The 20540-nt window shown below is 41.3% G+C and overlaps 1 protein-coding gene across 3 annotated transcripts in view; it reads right to left on the bottom strand.

Moving 5' to 3' along the window:
- Positions 1-19155, bottom strand: part of CMTR1 (cap methyltransferase 1) — a 31049-nt gene extending 11894 nt beyond the window's left edge. The window contains exons 1-18 of one of the 3 annotated variants that reach the window (XM_035108153.3): positions 19031-19155; positions 16263-16397; positions 15388-15542; positions 11173-11331; positions 10567-10659; positions 8110-8181; positions 7641-7735; positions 7489-7561; positions 7110-7308; positions 6514-6632; positions 5541-5637; positions 4611-4743; positions 3714-3893; positions 2927-2983; positions 2436-2493; positions 2036-2104; positions 1172-1303; positions 296-418 (exon numbers count right to left, since the gene is read on the bottom strand). In XM_035108153.3, the coding sequence (XP_034964044.1) occupies positions 296-418; positions 1172-1303; positions 2036-2104; positions 2436-2493; positions 2927-2983; positions 3714-3893; positions 4611-4743; positions 5541-5637; positions 6514-6632; positions 7110-7308; positions 7489-7561; positions 7641-7735; positions 8110-8181; positions 10567-10659; positions 11173-11331; positions 15388-15542; positions 16263-16392 (1944 nt within the window). In that variant the 5' untranslated portion in view covers positions 16393-16397; positions 19031-19155. Of the gene's footprint in view, positions 1-295; positions 419-1171; positions 1304-2035; positions 2105-2435; positions 2494-2926; positions 2984-3713; positions 3894-4610; positions 4744-5540; positions 5638-6513; positions 6633-7109; positions 7309-7488; positions 7562-7640; positions 7736-8109; positions 8182-10566; positions 10660-11172; positions 11332-15387; positions 15543-16262; positions 16398-18535 lie in introns of all 3 variants that reach the window. The other 2 variants (XM_035108151.3, XM_035108152.3) reach the window with 2 other exon arrangements.
- Between the last annotated feature and the right edge of the window lie 1385 nt (positions 19156-20540).

Raw genomic sequence — 20540 nt, 5'->3', positions numbered from 1 at the left:
TTTGTGATTAGTGACTAAAAATAATAATAATCCCATAGCAATATTTGTTCTGCAAGCTTGGTAAATTGGTAAGAAAACGATAGATCGACTTCGGGAGAGGGGAGCTTTGGCTGGAGTATATGCATGTGTGCAAGTGATCCTACCTTGGAAGAGCAAGCCACAAAGGGACCTTAAATGCCACTATACTTACCAAAAGCCCTAGTGATGAGTGTCAGGCCTTTCCCACTTGTAATATGAGTTTTAAATTGCTTATAGAAGAAAATTAGCCCCTTCTGAAGAAAAACCAGTCTCTTACCTCTCCTTTCAGCTCATGAACTATCTCCACAGACAGAAGTGTGTCCCGTGGTAATTCTGTTTTCAAGTCCAGCTTGGTCCAGCGATCTGATGTGCGACCAGCCCAAGTGTATATCTGAGACTTCTGCATGTAAACAAACAGGAAGGCAGCAAGATTAGGGACCAAAGGAGTTCACAGAGGAGGCTACAGTCTCTTGGAGTTAGTGCCAGGTCAGGAGAGAGAGAGAGAGAGAGAGAGAGAGAGAGAGAGAGAGAGAGAGAGAGAGAGAGAGAGATTGCCATAGTGGAATGTACTTTATAACGAAGCACCTAAAAAGGTTGTCAGGGGAAGAAGAAAATCTTAAATTTTATCTGTTCTAGTATTTTAACTTTTGTATGTTTTAAAGTAGATTTCTAAGTTTTTCTGGATTTTACTTTTTTATCTTTTGTAAACTGCTTTAAGATCTTTTACAATCAAGCGGTGTACAAATTTTATTAAATAAATAAATAATGAGTAAACCGTTATCCAGCTTGTTTGCAAGCTTCTCTTTTAGCCCTCACAAGCGAGGGACTTAATTTCACTGAAGAAATTAAGAAATCATGCTATCAGAACATGATAAGATCATGTAGTTGGTGAATTTATAAAACAAGATAAAGCTTACTAAAAAAATGGCTTGTAATGTATCAATGAGATACCAGCAAAGGGAATCCACAGACCAAACCGCCACCATGACCATTTAAGCCAGGATCTAAAACAAGACCACTCCTGCGGATAAGCAGGAGCAACGCATGGCTGAATGAAATTGCAGACCAAGCACCAACTTGCTTAAAATATACAGGGTTTTGTTTTCTCCCACCAAAACTCATTGTTACATTTCATTACTGTATTACCACTTACCCCTAGTGCTAGAAGGAACTTCTGCTCACTTCCCGACACCATGCACCTGTAATCCAGCACAGGTCGGATTTTCTCCAAGGTTTTTGAGTTGAGAGGTGTTGGTTTGTAACTGAAGATCTCCATGTCAGCACCCTAAAACAAAAAGAAGAGGGAATTGTTATCCCCAAAAAGGCTCTCACAATGACTGAAATTAAGGAAGTCATTTCCGTGCTCCATATACTGCATATCTCCACCGTCCTCCAGCCCGGACACTGAATCCAGCTCCAAGGGCCTTCTGGCAGTTCCCTCATTGCAAGAAGTGAAGTTACAGGGGGCCAGGCAGAGGGGCCTTCTCAGTAGTGGCACCTACCCTGTGGAATGCCCTCCCATCAGATGTCAAAGAGATAAACAACTACACAACTTTCCAGAGACATTTGAAGATTATTGGGAAGTTTCTAATACGTGATGTTTCCTTGTATTTTTATATGCCCAGACTGGCTAGGGCAACCCACTCAGATGGGCAGGATACAAACAATAAATTATTATTACTAATGTGGTGACATTTTCTGCCTCCAGCAGTCAGTTGTGAAAATAACTACACAATGCGGCATCTGACCTCAAATATATTGTCTGCAAAACTGATTGTTTGAACCAGGGAGTTTATAAGTAGATACATAGGTTTAGAGAGGGCCGAAGCAGATATACCTCTCCGTAATAGCCAGCTCCAAACTTACAATGATACACTTCACCTTTTGCTGTTAATAGCAACCAATATAAGAAGCCTTGCAGGGGGGTGTTTTCCCCATCTTTGCTTTCTGCTGTCTCATGATAAAGAGCATTAATTTAATCTGAGCATAGAGAACAAACAGCAACTGGAAGTCTCACCTGGATTAGCTCAAAGAACTTGGACTTGGGATCAGAAGAGGATGGAGCAACTCGGGCCTGGTCTGGAATCTAGAGCAACCAAAGAGCCAATGAGTCAACAAGGATTTGGTTCACACATTACATTTATTCCATCATTGCTTCTAATTATTTGCTGTTCATCAGGCATAGAGTAAAGGGGACATATGGAGAAGCAAATGAAATTTTTTAAAAAATCTTTCTCCAACCATCACTCTCTAAATACACAGAATGAAATATAAACAATATATACAGTCCCTAGTATGCCCTGTGGTTGTTTTTTAAGGGAAGATAATCCTCTTCAACAGAGAATACAGAGACTTCTATACACATTAAAAAAGGAGAACTACAAAACTATATTTTGCTGTTCTGTGGTTTTACTCACCTCCCAGAGTCGGAGGCATTCCTTTCGGATGTCAGCCTGCCGTGGTTCATTCAAGGTCCTAGAAGAATTTGTGAAGATTTTTTTGAATTTTCCAGTAAGAAAGATAATTCAGCTTGCCAGCCCCCACCACCTCACAATCTGTCCCCAAGGATGGATTCTTCTTTTCAATTCACATAGTGATTTATGCACCATAAGATGAAAAACAAGGTGAAGAAGACCCCCCCCCCAATAAAGTTCTGAAATGCTGCTGTAGATCTCAGAAATTAGACCTGGAAGATCTATAAAAGAATACCGCAAAGCACAAACTTGACTCACTGACTTGAATGACACTAAGTCAGCTAACATTCCCTGGAATGGAGTCACTTTCATGCAAGTATTTCCCATGCCCCACCACCCAATGAAGGCTGTAACATCTCAAACAGTACAAACAACAAACCTGAATTACAGTTCGGCCCTCACCCAAGTGTACCTTTAAATATAAATATACTTACGTGTCTTGAACAAAGGCACGGATTTTGGCCAGTGCTTTGATCTGAACAGCGCAGAGTCTGGAAGAGAAAGCAGGTCCCAGCTTTAGAATGGGTTATCCACTGAATTGACAAAGTAGCTATCTGAAGATCTTGCGAATCAGAATGCGCATGAAAAATAACCAAAAGACAGAATGACCAATTTCAATACAATACAGTAACTGGCCATGCTGCAATGGTACTGCCAGGGAATTGAGGAATATTTTCACTCTTCCTTCACAAAAGGAGGTTGGGTTTTGTGTGTTGCTGTTGTTGTTTATGTTAACCTATGACTATTGCTATCTGTGCAGAAAGTAAGTTTTATTATTATTGCTGCTTTTCAGGTTAAAAAGAAGAGAAGAATGGCTGGTCAGGATAATACAGAAATGCAACAAGTGAATAAAGTACACTAAAAAACAGAAATTAGCAAGATTTCTTACGATCAACTGATAATACCAGTTTTATATTATCACTGCAGAGTAGAGAAAGCCACGAGACTATAATATATAAAGCAGGAGTGGGAAATCTAGATGTGCCATTAATCATGCATCTACAATTAATGGTGCCTAATTGGCATTTGAAAACAAAGGACAGGACACGAGTTATACAGTGTTACTTCATTATTCACCTTCTGCCACTTTGTCTTGTGAACTAATCCACAATATATGGACTTTGCAGAGGAAGAATTATTGGAAGCAGACAGCTTAGGAAAAGTGACTAGCAGAAAGGGTACCACAAAAACCTGCAATTTCTTCTCTGCCCTTAAACTCACCTTTCATTTGATCGGATTATATAATCATGGAAATCATGGTCACCATTGATTACTTCCAAAGGGACAACAAGGTTTACATCCTGGTCTGTGTTGCGTAGCTGATTGAGTTTGATGTTCACCGAGAAAAGATAGTCTCTCACATCATCAATTCCAGACTTCAATCCTCGGCATACTACATACCTGTAGGGTGAGACAGACGATTTACTCATTAACTATAATGACCTTCTGATGCATTGTGCCAAACTGTAAGATGAAATAAATACAGCTTGCAGAAAACCTTTTCTGCTTTTGCAAGAGGTGATGACAACCGTTATTGGTTATCATTTATTTTATTACTTCCACTAGTGCAAAGCACTTTCCCAGTTCCATCTTATTTTATTCCTATTTTAAGGACAAGAAAATTAGAGATATTGACTTGCCCCAGATGAGCTGGAGTACCTTAGGCCACAATCCTGCAATTAACTGGGAATGTGCTTGAGAAACATTTTATTGTGATATGGGCTTCTTTTGGCAATGGCCCCAGAGGCATCAAATTCACTGAAAAGAAGGTAAGTATACAAGTGATTTCTGGTCATTATCTGTCTGGTGAAATTTTACTTCAAAGGTATTTGAAAAAGGTAGTAGGAAAAAAGAAACTTCAAGCACAGGTATTAACGAATATAATAGCATGGAGGATTACAAGTGATCCTCTCATTACTGTACAAAATTTAATTGCCTCCCATCTAGCAGCTTGATGTACAAGGAAATATTTAGCAAAACAAATTGAATGTGATGCAGCACCCAAACTCTCATAAGAGTTTGTAGCAAAGCTGCAGCTACTTCAAACCATTTTTTTATCAGAGCCGCAGTGTTCAAAGAGACAGGTACCTTCCACCTTCCACAATGCTCAGGTCTCACCTTTCAGAATTGGCAGGGCGACTCGTCACAGGTTTGAAGATTGACACACGCTCAAAGCAGCAGTAGAGCAAGTATACGAGGCCAACACTGAATGGCGTGAACAGATCAAAGGTTTTGCAGACAAAGTGCCCTCCTGGAGCAGAAAAAGCAAATTGAAGCTACACCTTACAAAGAGAAAGGAGAAACACACACTGCTTTATTATTAATCATATTTGTATCCCACCCTTCCTCCAAGGCACTGAGGGTGGTGCACATGGGCTTATCACATGTTATCCTCACAAGCACCTGTGAGGGAGATTAGGCTGAAAAACAGTACCTTCTACACAATGAACATAATGGCTGAGCCGGGATCTGGATGCCTGCCTCCCCAATCTGCCCCACACACTGTCTATATCACACATAGTTTATGACAGCAGCCATTCTTGTCCATAGATGATTTGGAGGATCATGCTGTAGAAATCTCACAGGATATTCTCTTGGGTACTTAACAATCACATTTTCAAACATCATTCAACCCTTTCACCTCCATTTAAAACTTCTCCCCCAATTCCCCGAAAAGGGAAGAGATTGGACAGAAGGGATTCCAGCAAAGTCCTCTGCCTGCTGCCTTCAGAACATTTCCATGGTAAGGTGGTAATCCCCAAGGCCAACATAAAGTTCTCCATTGGCTCGCTATGAGAAATTCATATTCTGCAAATACGAGGAAATGCCAAGAGTTTCCAAATCCAAATCTTATTTTAAAAACAGTGATCCATAATTATAGAAGAGGAACAGAAGGACCAACACCTACAAAAACGAAGAGTCTGGTCTCTTACACAATACTGCACAAGATGGGGGTGGAGATAAGAGAGTCTAGAATAGTTAACATTAAAGCCACAAGGGACAGAAAGGGAAATACAGAGATGGGGGGGAAAGCATGTGGAGAAGCACCTGTTCGTATGACAGAGAGTGCTGTGAGGAACTGGCAAAGAGTCAGCTGCTTGCTTAGAATCTCTTGGATGTTTTCCTGACCCTCAACAGAGAAACCCTGAAACACACAACAAACAGCAAACCTTAATGCAAATCACATTTTATATAACTGAAACCCAGTATCACATTTCATGAAACAGAAAACTTAAATTCAATTCACCCTTCCCTCTTTGGAGAGCATGGCAAGTCACTGCCTGCCCACTGAGCTGCATGCTGCCTTCTCCCTCCCTGGGCTTAACATGTGTGCTTCTATCTTTCCATAATGTGTCAGGGAAGAAGAAGCTTGCTTCTCACTTTCAGTAAAGAGATAGCTAAGATAATAGTCAGTAAGGATGGAGGGGGGGAGTGAGCAGAGAAGGGAGAATTGGAGGAAGTGGTCCTCCTCAGTCCCACAGTCAGGAGGGTGGGGGGATCATCTTCATGGCACTGTGCCTCATTAAAGAGTCTGTTCCTCCTCCGCACCATTCTTCTCTTCACACCGAGGAAGCGCTCATCACACAAGGAGCCACTCTCATTGTCTGTCACACAGTGTATACAAACACACACAGAGAGAGTGTGTTATTCAACTAGAAGGAACAAGGATGCACTCGCAGAGGGTAGCAGCAGCTTTCATGCCGTACACTGAGTGCTCAGATATGCTGGTGAAGGACATCAGCAACAAATCTGTGTTGTGATGTTCTATGAACCACCACACCATGTATTTGTTGATTTTATTTGTACTGAAATGAAACCATTCATTAATCCACTCCCAAAACAAAACTGATCCATTAGTAAACCTGTGTGTGTGTGTGTGTGTGTGTGTGTGTGTGTGTGTGTACACAAGCTCTCTGAATCATCACATCACATTTATAACAAGCTAAATGTCACATCACAATGCACAAAGCTAGGTCCCTCTCTTAGCTCAGGGAACAAAGGGAAAAGAGAAGGAACATACCCCATCAGCCATCAAGAAATGTACCCCCTTGCGATCTGTATTGTCCAGCACAAAATTCTGGAAGGCAGTGATGTTCTCGGGACGGGTGATGTCTCCATCTCCCTCAATTCCTTCTTCACCTGTGCACAAGGAAAGCAAGGAATTTGCTCTCATCTGCTGTGTATTATTGCCATTACATACGACAGAATCATTTCCAAAGATTTCTCATTATTTCATTTTTAAAACTTATGACTACACTTCCACATAAAGTGATCTGAGAAGTTTTGTAAAAGAAGTGCCACTTCTCTCATCTCTCGTGATGTTGGTATTCCTTGCTATTCTTGGTAGTTTCGACACTTGATTACATCCTTTGTTTTTAAAAAATGGGGCACAGTGGCAACAATCTGTGTATCCTGCCTGTCTGTCTCCAAGATCAAATGGCAATCAACTTTCAAAACATATACAACTTCTGTAGGTACTGACAGAGCTGTCCCCAAAATGTTTCAGATTTAAAAATGCACGTGCATTCAAAACTCTTTGTCTTTCACTTGACACTGAAGATGAACTATGAGGGGGTGGGGAGAAGGTTGCCATGATAAATACATGCTTGTACATACCATAGTAAGGCTCGAAGAGCTCACTAGAAGCAGCAAAGAAATCCTCCAATTTGAAATCATTTGGTCCTTTTAAGGTCATGCCAAAACCTTTTGCATGCCACTTCTTCCTCCAGAGGACATACTCTGAGAAGCCCCCAGGGCCAGCACATACATCAGCAAAGTACAGGAGCTCTGCATCACGATCTTTGATTAGAGGTTTCTGCAAAAATGGAGAAGGGATGAGACTCAAAGCACATCAACAGAAGCAACCCACTAACCAAAGCAACAACTGCATTGCCTGACTGTATCCCTGACAAAATAAAACTCTGAAGGATTTTCCCACCCAATTCTCCCATTCACAGAAGACACTGAATATTTACAGATATAGAAAAACCTTTACCCCTCGAGAATCCTTTGGGTTTGTAAACATGTGGTCAAAGACGTAGTCTAGGTTTGCCATCTTCATTGCTGCTCTGTAAATGCAAGAGGGAGACTTGTTAAGAGTCTGCCCATGCTAACTCAAGGGCCGCAAATCTGAGATCCTCCATTGACCTGTTTAGGAAGAAGACTCCACGGATCATCTCATAGGGGTTGGACCTTGTACGAGCTCTGCGCATTTCCTCTCCATCCAGCTCATCAAACACACTCTGGGAAAAGAAGGAACAAGTCTAATTTGACAAGGAGGTCAAATTATAGTTAAGTAATATCAAATTACAGGAACCTAGCTATAGGGGAATAGCAATGTGCTCACAATTCTCTAGCTGGAGGTATTAAGATGCAATAACTTAGGTAGCACTACTACAACCTTTTGAAGCCAGTAAGAAACAAAGTGAGATTTTAAACACTGAGTCTGAGACTAAAATTCTGGCCTCAAAATTAACGCTTTATTTGGCATGGATGAAGTGTCCAGGTCACTTGACCCCAAATGTCTCAAAACAACCAACTCGCAAAGCTTCCAGATCTTAGATATACTCCCGTTCTCTTCCACGGAGAGGCTCTGTCCCCAACAGACAAAACTCACCTTGCACTGAAGCATATTCTGTAGGAGTTCTTCTCCACAGAAATGTGTTTCATCATCAATCACCAGTTTTTTCTAGGGAATAAAATTTGGGGGACATGAATAAACAAACAGAACATCTTTCTCTTTATTAAGACACTGTTCATGTGGCAAGACACCTTTCATGAAAACATGCAAATCTAACAACAAGAAAATAGTTTGGGGCATCTGCTCTCAGGTGGGAACTCTGACCTACTCCTTGTGTGCCAGATATATGGACACATCACTTTTTCGGTATGAGAAATAGGATTTAGGGACTGGAACTGTAGACACCTGCCTTCATCAACAGCTTCCCGCCACATGTGATTCTTTTTCAAACTTTGAAAAGAAATAGTTTAAAGAATCATCGGCTAAATGGAATACTTATCTGATTTGGGGCCATACTTGCTGACCAAGTGGTAAGTGATGAACATGGAGATGGCTTCAGACAGGAACCTAATTTTTTATAGAGCTTTGCGCTTTTTCTTTTTTTAAAAAAATCGCCTATGCTAATAAAAACTTGGATCAAAACACTGAGAGGTGACATTTAGCAAATATCCCTATGCGTGAACCCACTCCAGACTTTTTGGGTTGACATCAGATAGCCAAACCTGATAACTAGGTGCCATCATCACATACTGGCTACATGATCTCCACTTCATAGGCTCATGTACCCTGCAAGAACCACTCTCTATTTAAAACAAAAAGTAAGTACATGTTGCCAAAGCTTCTGCTGAAAGGGATGCAAAAAAGGGATGATGGGAAGGGGGCTTTTGAAGAATATTTTGGGGGGGGTCTGAAAAATATCTGGGGAGCATGGAAAACATTCACCCAGTTTTAATTTTTAAAAACTGTGCAAGAAGGCAACTTAATGAAACTGCAAACAGGAAACAGGCTTGGTGTGAAATGATCAAGGCTACCAATGAATTTGCTTGATATTTAAGATCAAAGCCTGGTTGCTTGGGTCCAAGCCCAATGCACTCTTAACAAGAGCTCACAGCACTTTTTATAAGGGTCAGAAGCAAGGCTGATCAATAATAATCAGTCTGTTTCACTGCAACAGGAAACAGTATACAAGTACATATTGGGAGTATGCATCTATTTCCACTTCAGTTTTCAATCTAAGAACAGTTAGGTATCTACTCACCAGGCAGACTAATAAACATGGCATTTTGCAGCCTGAAGAAAAGTGAGGAAGCTAGCTTTGTATAAACACCCTTAAGAATCACTGCAGTACATCAAACACTTGCCACTATATATCATTAATAAAAACGGCTGGTATCCAAGGAAAAGAAAAAATCCTGTCACTGCTGTTATTTACACTTCTGGCTAGGCTGCAGCCTTTCAAACTATATCACTGGTGAGCAGCAATATTCTCTGTCAGGCAGACAGAGAACACTGTACAAAATGAGAGCATCACTACAGAAAATGTGGCTTTCTGCTGTTGTAATTAAACAGCTTGTCAAGGTACTCAAGCTCTCACAAATGCAGCAATTACATGGATGAAGCTTATTCAAACTGCAATCTGATACTGAAGAACAGAGGGAGTAGCCCTCGAATACCCAAGTATGTTAATTTGCTCACTTCACATGGAAGTATGGACTCAGGTTGAGAACACAGAGCTCAGCAAGATAATGAGTGTAAACACACCAACCTAGGACCCAGGCCCACATCACCCAGCAAAACATTTTTTAGTACAGAAAATGGAAGAGCTGGACTGTTTACAGGTCCTTCTCAACAGATGGTTGTTGTTAGTCAAATAATAAATTATTATTATTAGAGATAAAGAACAATATCACATTCTGTAGACATCTGAAGGCAGCCCTGTATCAGGAAGATTTTTAATGTCTGGTGTATTGTGTGTTCTTTATATTCTGTTGAAAGCCTCCCAGAGCGGCTGGGGCAACCCAGTCAGATGAGCGGGGTATAAGTAATAAATTCTTATAAAAACTATTAGTTTGGAAGCGAATGTTAGCCAAAACATTGGGTGAACATGGGCAGTCACTTTCTCTTAAGTCTAACACTACATATACCCCACCCTCAACTCTTTGGAGGAGGACAAAATAAAAATGCAATACATAAATTGTAAATAGAAATTCATTTATATAAGAGTTCATTGTGGACCATGCACTAAAATAAAATGTTTGGAGCTCATCTGTAATTTTAATAAAAAATATTGAGAAAGTCAAAATCATCTAATTATATTTTTTGGCATTTATTAAATGTATTGTTTTTTACTTCAATGGGCTTCCCTAATATCAATTACATTTTAAAATGTTTACTCAATATTTTGGTTATTCCTAATGTGTTTGTGTCAGGGAAAGGGCATCACTCAAACTGCATTACACTTTTGCATGCAGAATGGCACTTCTGGACTTGGTACCCAGCCTCTCTGAATTCTTAATTGGCTTAGCCCTTAACTCTCTTCCCCATGCTTCATACCTTGCCTATAGTCATCCAATCCTTCATTTCCTCAGCATCTGGAATTTCAGTGGTACATTCTGGGAACCAGTCCACTTGCTCATAAGCGCTAGCCTGCAAACATAAGAAAAGATAAGTAAAAAAGAAGACTGTGTATGCTGCAGCAAAATTTAACTCCTTAATACTTGGAAGTAAACTAGAAGCTCAACACAATCTTTAAGGTTGAAATTCAAATAATGTCTTTAAGAGAACCATAGTGTTTTCATAACACATGGGCAGGCAAAATGTTCATGTGACAAATAAGAATAAGGAAGTTGAAATAGATTACCAGACAGAGGACACTCGGGGCTCTGGGGGGGCGGGGCGGGGTTGACGCAGGGGGAAGAGAGGGGGGAATAATTCCATTTGGCAAGCTAAAATTATTGTGCTGATGGAACGATCAGAAGAGCAAAAGGCTGAATTCCTCCCAGAGGTTAGCACCATTCGCAGGATATAAGCCTTCAAACCAAGGGTTACTTTGCCACGAACTTCACCTGAGCCAGTGGCCACAAGACCTCTCCACCATGCCTAACAGATAAGTGGAAAGCACACAAACATGTAAAAGGAACAAAATGTGCAAATAATTACCTCTGGCTCATCCTTCCAGTTGATGTTGACGTCTCCATCAAATCCTTTCAGAGTCAGCCCCAGACCTCGTCTTCCTTTCTGTTTGGAGGCCTCAACGATCTCTTGTCTCCCCTGGCCATATTTTCCAAGACCTTCACCTTCTCGAAAACCCATTTTGGCCTGTAAGCCAATGCAGAATAAGCTCCTTAGTAACGTCTAACAACAAATTTATGCACTACCTTCTGTGCTTAGGCTAAGGACTAGCAGAATAAATAAATAAATCAGGCCATCTTAGGCTCCTGTGATTAAAAAGTATTGAGTGCACTTAATGAATCTCATAGAAGACTTCTGGGCTCTCCTTCAAGTGTGTTCAGCTTAATTAGGATGAAGCTAGAGTAACTGAATGAAACATGTAAACACAACAACAAAAATGAACTGCCTTGCTACAAATGAGTAACCTGTGAAGAACTCAAGAGCTATTTGCCATTTATCAAATTTATCAACCTGTAAGTACTCTGGGCTCTTTGGACAGAAAAGTCTGTAATGAGACTACAGTTGTGATCATGGTCTCTCTCTCTCTGTCTCACACACGTCAGAAGCCCAAAGCAGTTCATGGGAACCTCACAACAGTAAACAGATGGGATTCAGTTAGCCACAACCCTGCAGCCAACATTAGGATTTTCAAACTTGTGTTCCAGGGAACTCTGGGGTTCCTTGGAAGCTTATCAGGTACAACTTAAAGCAGAGGTTGCCACTGGTGGTCTGTCCACTTTCTTCAAGTGGTCTGCAGCATGTCTGTGAAGAGCAGGTAGACGGCCAGGTTCTAAGGTGAGTAGGATGGACTGGAAGTGATTGGGGGAGGCGTTTGAAAGGAGTGGAGAAGACTAGAGGTTTAAAAGTTTAATCTTGATTTGATAAAAGAGAATGTAGCATCATTACAATTGCTACAACAGGCAGAAAATTTTTTAAGTGGTCCACCAAGACTCTCTGTAATTTTCCTGTAGTCCATTGTGGGGGAAGTTTGAGAACCACTGTCTCAACAAACAGATCAGGTAGGTAGCCGTGTTGGTCCGACGCAGTCGAAATAAATAAATAAAACAAACTTAGTTGGTCTCTAAGGTGCTACTGGACAATTTATTTATTTATTTCAACGAACAGATCAGTAATGGGAAACAGGTTTCTCTGTAAAACAGCTCACATAACACCTAGAAGATGGAAATAGCAGGAGAACTGGGGTACATTCTATGCTACACTTTCAATTACAGTGGTACCTCGACTTACGAAGACGATCCGTTCCGCGGCCATCTTCGTAAGTCGAGGTTTTCGGTTCTCGAAGCGCTGCTTCGGCGCATGTGCGAAGCGCAATTTCGCTTTTCTGCACATGCGCCGACCGTGTGTGCCAGGTGTGTGCGGAGAAAAGACTTCCGGGGGTTGTTGACTTCGGAAGTTGAAACCTTCGGAAGTCGAAGCATTCGGTTGTCGAGGTATTACTGTAACAGAGTGACCCTAGGATACTCTGCTATGCACAGGGATTCTATAGCAGAAATGTGAAGGTTCATGACAAGCTGCCATGAAGAGGTTCCTTGAAGACAGACATTTGAAAACCATAGAAATAAAGCAAATAGAATTAAAGATCTTGTTGGTTATATTTTTTCATTGAAAATATTTTTAAAATTCCTTCACACTATTAAACACCTGCTGTGCTCTTACAGATATAATTAGTCAGGAAGGAAAAACAGTACCGACCTGTGTTTGAAAGACTGCAAACCCCAGTTCCTCAACTGTCAATTAAAGAAAGCCAAGGTCTGAAGGGGAGGTCTAGCTTTGTAGCTCAACTCTCTGGAATGTTACACTGTTGGAGAAACAGGATTTTCGTACTGTAGCACTGCCACCCTCTGGAATTCCCTCCCTAGAGAGACCCACCTAAATTCTTCCTTGCAACTTTTTAGGAAGCAAGTGAAAATATTTCAGATCAGGCCACCATTTTGACTTTTTGATATTTTCTTTTGTACTGGTTCTTACTGTTATGATTCACCTATAGTTTGTTACCTTGGGCAGAATATTTTGTAATTAAGTAGATCAATTATTTCTTTGGCAGCATTTATTCTTTGAGAAACATATATGAGCTACGGATGTTCAACCAGAGTTGTGACATTCCTTGGGGAAATAAGAAGCTGCTTAAACAACTTTACTCCTAGAAACACAGAGAGGAATATAGCACTCACTCATTTTCTTGTAATATAACTATCAGGAACTGATTCCTCAGCAAATCTACACAAATAATCACACACAAACAATATAAGCTTGAAGGGGCTCATTTATCTCTTAACAACTGCACACATTTTTAAGGAGAGCTCACCTCACACTGAGAACTGTAGCTCTAGCACAGCTTACAGCAAACCCTCTACCCATGAACGTAATTACTGAATTAACTGCTCACTGACAGATAAGAATCAGGCAGGCCTCTGTGAGCCAAGGGCAATACTGATGAGGGCCGAGTTATTTTCATAAGGCCTGAGCACTTCACTCAGAAAAGTTGCATCACAGACAACCGGAGCGCTGAATTCCCTCCCCAATATAATGCTTGTATAATTCTAGAGGCAAGGTTGCTACCTTATTCCCTGGCAGGGTTCCTGTGCTTTTAATACCTGTGTGACATACTGAAATTCAACAAGTGGAGATTTCCATATCATTGGATCACAAGGGTAAGAAAAGCTTCAACTTCTTCTGCCTGCTATGAAGCAGTTCAAGATTACCAGGGAAAAGATGTCAGTTCTAGACTAAGGGACAGGTTGTCCCAAGTTCAATTTCTGCAACATGTCCAATACAGCTGAAGTGGTTGTTGTTAAAATACTGAAGATTGGAACATTTTATTATAAAGGCAAGATCATTTTTTGTAATATTTGGAAGGTCAGCTCTAAAACCTGCATGACACATCATTGAAGTTGTGCACACTTGCCTAGGATGAACTATTCCATATTTCAAAAAAGTTGTTTAAACTATGCACACACAGGAACTCACATGGTACCAAACAGCAACATGACTCCAGTGCCCCAAACAAGGAATTCCATTTGAATCTAATTCATTTTTAAGATTCATTGTGCTAGGAATCCATCTGAAATTCTGATAGCATGAAGCAAATAAAAAAAGGGGGCTATAGAGTATGAGCATTTGGATGTAGTCTGAGAACATAGGTGCACTGATGTTTTGCTTTTGCTCTCAAGGAAAAATAATAACCATGGGTTAAAAGGTATATAATGCAGATTTCTCTGTCCCAATTCACATTGTAAATGGTAATACTAAAAGCAAGAGAAGAGTGCTGAAATCACCTCTCTAAAATTCTTAGCATATAGGAAAACCGAACTTTGGTTCATACCTTTCCCCAAAATGCCTCTTTCCAGAAACTTGCAAACAGCAGGTAAGGAGACATTTAAGGACAACAAGTATGAGAATTGATGCTTTTGAATTATGGTGCTGGAGGAGACTCTTGAGAGTCCCATGGACTGCAAGAAGATCAAACCTATCCATTCTTAAGGAAATCAGCCCTGAGTGCTCACTGGAAGGACAGATCATGAAGCTGAGGCTCCAATACTTTGGCCACCTCATGAGAAGAGAAGAATCCTTGGAAAAGACCCTGATGTTGGGAAAGATTGAGGGCACTAGGAGAAGGGGATGACAGAGGATGAGATGGTTGGACAGTGTTCTCGAAGCTACGAACATGAGTTTGACCAAACTGCGGGAGGCAGTGCAAGACAGGAGTGCCTGGCGTGCTCTGGTCCATGGGGTCACGAAGAGTCAGACACGACTAAACGACTAAACAACAACAAAGTATGATGGGGCAGGTAAGTACGTGGAGTGCTAAGCATATATGTTTCAGCATACATGGTGGTTTTGAAGTTCTACCCAAATCAGATAACCAGTCCTTGATTTTGAACCAGATATGCGTTCGAATTTTAAAAGTTTCCCCACCACCAACTAAACCTAGAAATAAGCTCCTAAAAATAAATGGTACAACTTGAAACTTAAAGGCAAATTATGTAATTTGCAACATGACTGTGACTATGCAGCCTTCCAGCTTTCCTAACTAACTGAAAGAGCATTCTGGACACATATTTGGCCCAGACATGTCCCAACATAGTTGGGAAATGGAATCCTACCAAGTGGATCCCACTGACAGTGCTCTTATTTTCCCCGGTTTTGTTTCCACAGGATGTTTGCAAGGGTGCTCTAACCTACCATGAGCTTCTGGGACACGCTGTTATACATGGAGTATCGGGAAGATGTGCCCTGTACAAGGGAGTCTGCGCTGAACTTATTGCTGAAAGAGCCGAGGACAGGCCGCCTCTCACTGATCTCGCCGTCAGATTCGCTGCTGCTTGTGGTGGAAGACTCTGAAAACCAAGCAAAGGAAAGAAACACTCAGTGCCACAGCATATAAAGTTATTCATGGACAAGAACATAGGTCTGTCTAGCTCAGTACTGTCTACACTGCCTGGCAGCAGCTCCCCATAGTTTCAGACTTATCTGGAGATACTGGGGTATGAATCTGGCACTGTTTGCATGTCAAGCATTTTCTCTACCACTGAGCCTTACAGTTCAATTCACTCCTGGAAATCTCTTTAAACTGCCACCAAGTGCTGTAGGAAGCAGACATCCCTCAAACACAATCCTTAGTTTTGTACTGGAGGGTAGGACTCAAAACAATGGCTTCATGTGACAAGGAAGGAGATTCCAATTAAACAGCAAGAAAAACTTTCTAGCAGTAAGAACTGTTCGACAGCAGAACGGACTCCTTTAGGAGGTGGTGGACTCTCCTTCGTTGGAGGTTTTTAAGTAGAAGTTGGATGGCTGTCAGTCATGGAGCTGAGTCAGAAAAGTTGTTTTATAGACTGCAATAACAAATGAAAATTCCACTGACTTGTTTGTACCCTATATAGCCCCTGGTGCCTCTGACTTCACACGGTACTCACAATGGTTTAACTATTCTTCTCTGGAAATTAGCAAGCAGGGTTCTAATGACACCAGTTAGTCTATGATTCCATTCTATGTCCAATGAAAGCACACCAAGTTTAGATGTGGACAGGTCCATGTGATATTACTTTTATAGTTACCTTGAGCTCCATGATTACCAAGTTGCGTTTCATCATCTGATGTGGAGCTGAGGGTCAGACCCAACTCTTCGATCCTTTTCTTCTGCCTCATTAGGGGACTGCTATATTCAGGTTCTGCTCGTCGCTTCATTTTCTCTGTGAGGAGGAAACAAAATAGTTAATTATTAAAATATTTATATATTGCCTATTATAGGGGCATCACAAGATGGTGTACGACAAAACCAAGAAATGAAGTACAAATACAATCAAAGTGATTACAAAGCAATCCAGTGGACAGTAAAAATATTCTTAAAATCCCAGAATGGCTGGTGGTAGTAGTCAGAAAAAGTCATAGTAAACAAGGAGGTTTTCACCATGTGCCAGAATTAAAAAAGAAGTTTCAAACACACTCATAAGCATGGCATAAAATTAAGGCAGTGGAGTATTCAGGTTTTCAGTCCTTATATAGTAACGTTCTGTTAGGAAGAGAACTCTTTCCTCCTATACACTTTCAAGACCGCTCATGTAAAATAGGAGGAAAATCAGGAAAGCAAACAATTTCCTCTCCATTCATTTAAAAAGAGTGAAAACACCTGAATAGGTATTTTCATAGCATGTTTTCATTCCACCACTTTCATCATACACCAACACACATCCCAGTAGAACTCAGTTCTAATTCAGGTTTCACTCCTAAACACACAAGAGAAAAAAAACGGCACAATCCTATTGTTGTTTATTCTCATTGAGGCTTACTTCCAGGTTACTGACATACAACTGCATCTTAATATTGCAATCCTAACCACACTTGCTAGTGAGTAAGCCCTATTAAAAGAAGGGGAGATGCTGCCAAATAACCATGCACATGACTGCACAGCATGCTCCTTTGAACTCAGAGGGGCAAATTTACAAGTAAACATGAATAGGACGGAGCTGTAACCATGCAATCCTATACATAGCTACTCAGAAAGTCCTACTGAGTCAGCACCAGCATACTTCTAGGTAAGAGGCTGCAGCCTAAGCTTGTTTAGTTATCACAGTACATAAACAAATAACAAAAGGTGCCCAAAGTATACCGCCAGTTTAGCAGGTAGTCCTGAGTTAACAAATTTGTGAAGAACCAGTTTCTAATGCCAGAGCATTCAGAAGCCTGAAGTTATAAATAATGTTAATTATATGAGCGCTCATATATTGCAACAATGTAGTTGCTAATAAATACATCAAAAACATTATTTTTTTGTTAAGGGAGATACACTGATACCACTGCATAATAGGGCTAAATAACACACCACTGAACGTATGACCGTTGCCCTCCTGTGATCATTAAATCTAGAAGACAACATCTACTATGTGGTACAAATTTTGTTGAGGAAAGTGAAGAACAACAGGAACAGCACTGTGGCTATGCTTATTAACGGAGATGAACACAACATTGTTCATTTGTACAAATCATAAAACTGAGTAAATTGAATGTTAAACATTTCGAGCTGAAATCTTAAAGTTGTATAGGCATAGTAAATTTTCCAGGATGAAGCCATCCCCTTCCAGTCTCCCTGCAATCCGCAGGAGAAACAGCCGCTAGTTAAAAGGAGTATCAACTGGAAGATTCTCATTTTAGTTTTTCTATGGGTGAGATTTTACAGCACAAATCATATCCATGCCTACTTAAATCCCATTCATTTCACTGGGGCTTACTTTGAGGTACATGGGTATATGATTCAAGCCCATCCATCACCGAGCAATGAGGGATTTTACTGAACAGTAGCACTGAGTCACGTTAACTTGGAAAGATACATGAATTATATAAAAGAACACTGCACAATGCTAGATCTCACAATACATTGGGGGATAGTCTCAAATTTTATTCTGAATATGTACACAGCCTTCAATACCCAACAGAAAGTAAAGCACAGTATTGTAACATATATTTCTTCACAATTTCATCCAATTGATTGGTTTTATAACAAAACCCATTTCTATGATAAAGTCATTAAGTGCTCAACTAGGAATATGATATTTTAATTCAGATGCCAGGTAGTGTACTTATATTTACCAAACCTTATGGGGGTGGGAGAGATGGCCTTAATATAGACACCACCATAACAAAACAACACTAATTTGCAAATAGGACTGAGGGCGGGGGGGGGGGGGATCAGAGGAAAATACCAGAGCAAAGGATGGAGGTAGCTTAGGAAAGGGGAAGAAGTTGGGATTCAGGGTGGAAGCTAAAGGGAGCCTGTGTTTCTGTGCAGAATCTACAGTCTAGAGAGCTGCAACCTGACCTCAAGCAGGCTTACCCAGAAGTAAGTCCAAATGAGCTGAAAAGAACTTATTTCCTGGGAAACAGGCTTAGCATCTCAGCCTTGGTAAAAGGGGGAAACCGGGAGATGGAGATGAAAGGGGAGGCGAGGGAGTATCAGGACACAGGAGAAACAGAAACGCATCTAGCGATGCTTTCAGGAGGGGAGGCCTCGGCCAGGCCAGGAAACATAACAGGGAGAGGCAGGAACGGGGGCGAGGGAAGGAGGGGGCAGACAGGGGCGGCCAGCCTGGAGTATTCTCGGGAGCTGCAAACAAGTGGAGACAATCGGAAAAGCAGGGTGACAGGAGCGGGGGGGGGGAGAAGCAGGGGCAAAACGCCCCCCCCCGGCTCGTTTGCTCTCCCCGACCCTCCCGGGAGCCCTTGCTACACTCACACGAGGGGAAGGGGGAGGCTCTGTCTTAGGCCGGAGCGGGAGATGAGGGCAGAGAAGGCCGGGAAGGCCGAGCCTCAGCCCTCTCCAGACACGTGCCTGGGCTCGAGAGAGAGAGAGGAAAGAAGGCCGAATCCCCCCAACTCCTCTCCGCCACAGTTCAGTTTCGTTTCCCGGCAGCTCCGCACTGGGACGGGGCCCTTCCTTCGCGCGCGGCGCAAACTAATGACGCAATGGGGAGGTAAGGCGAAGTCCTAGAGAGGCGCTGGGTGCGGGAGCCTCAGCGCCCCCTCGTGCCGGGAGGCTGCAGTGTGTTGAGCGAGCGGGAAGCATCTCTGAGCCACCGCAGCACCCCGCGCAATGAATACTGTACATACAAGGGAGTATTTTAGCGAAAACGTAAGCTTCTTGTCCCCCACCTTGCGACGTTTTAAAAGAGCTGTAAATAATAATTCCGCGTATTTGGAATAGTCGTGCTTCACACGTACCGGTAGGTGAAGGAGATAGCTCAGAGTAGACTCATGTCCTAGTTGGATATTGTGGAAGATTAGCTGCCTTGCTAATTAGCATGAGACAAGTCTGAGCTGTATTGCTCATGGAGATACAGTACAGTACTCAGACCATAGAAATACAATTGGTAGAAAGGACTCTGTCTGATGTTATTTGCCCCCAAACTCCTGGGCGGGAAGGAGTAACTGATACAGGATTATGGTTATGGTTTGAAGTCATGTTTATTCTGTTATATTTCCCCCCAAGACGACCCAATCCTCAATAGAACCCAATAAGGCAGACATATATGCACAAAGTACTTGTTTTTAATGTGATCCCATTGAGATCCCAAGATGCAATTTTGCAGGAAACTCTTTAGAATATGAAATAATTTTTTAAAAATTCTTTAATCATATTAATTTTTATATCACTTTTTTAAAATTAAATTTTGTAACTTAACTTAAAATTTTTAAGTAAGTCCATCATGTGCCATATCATATTAAAGCCCATGAAGTTCTGAAGAGATTTGTATTTTTAGTTTTTAATTATTCTGGGCTGAGCTTTAAAGATTTTTGTGTATTCCAGCATGGTCAAGATTGTCATTTTTTAAAAAAATTTCAAACCCTTATAAAAAAAAATGTAAAACAGATCTGGGATCTTTTCTTATACTACCGGTACTTTTAGGAAACAGAAAAATGAAAGCAATATAAAATGGTACGGTAAATGTCACTGGATCACATGACATGGAATGCCCCTAAACCAAAAAAAGAGATGTGCAGAATGCATAAATATGTAACAGATGAAGTCTTTCCAATTTCTGTGGTCCATGGAGGCGACCACATATTTCCCCCTGAAAAGTCCAGGTAGGTGACAGAATGGTTAACACCTTCAAACAGTCCAAAACAAATACCATACACTACACGCAAGTTTCACCTGGGCATATCAGTGCAAACCAGAGATAGCTAGCCTGTGTAGTCCAGCAACACCCACTATACCTTGCCCATGGCCATGATGGCTGAGGATGATGGGAGGGCCACAGCAAATATACTTGATGCACCAGGAAAGCATTTAAGAATAGGCTTGTCCACAGCAAGAGACAATTGATAAGGAGAGTGGCATT

Source organism: Zootoca vivipara, chromosome 3 (genome assembly GCF_965207765.1).
Source record: "Zootoca vivipara chromosome 3, rZooViv2.hap1.1, whole genome shotgun sequence".
NCBI classification, from domain to species: domain Eukaryota; kingdom Metazoa; phylum Chordata; class Lepidosauria; order Squamata; family Lacertidae; genus Zootoca; species Zootoca vivipara.
This window is presented reverse-complemented; position numbering and strand designations above follow the sequence as displayed.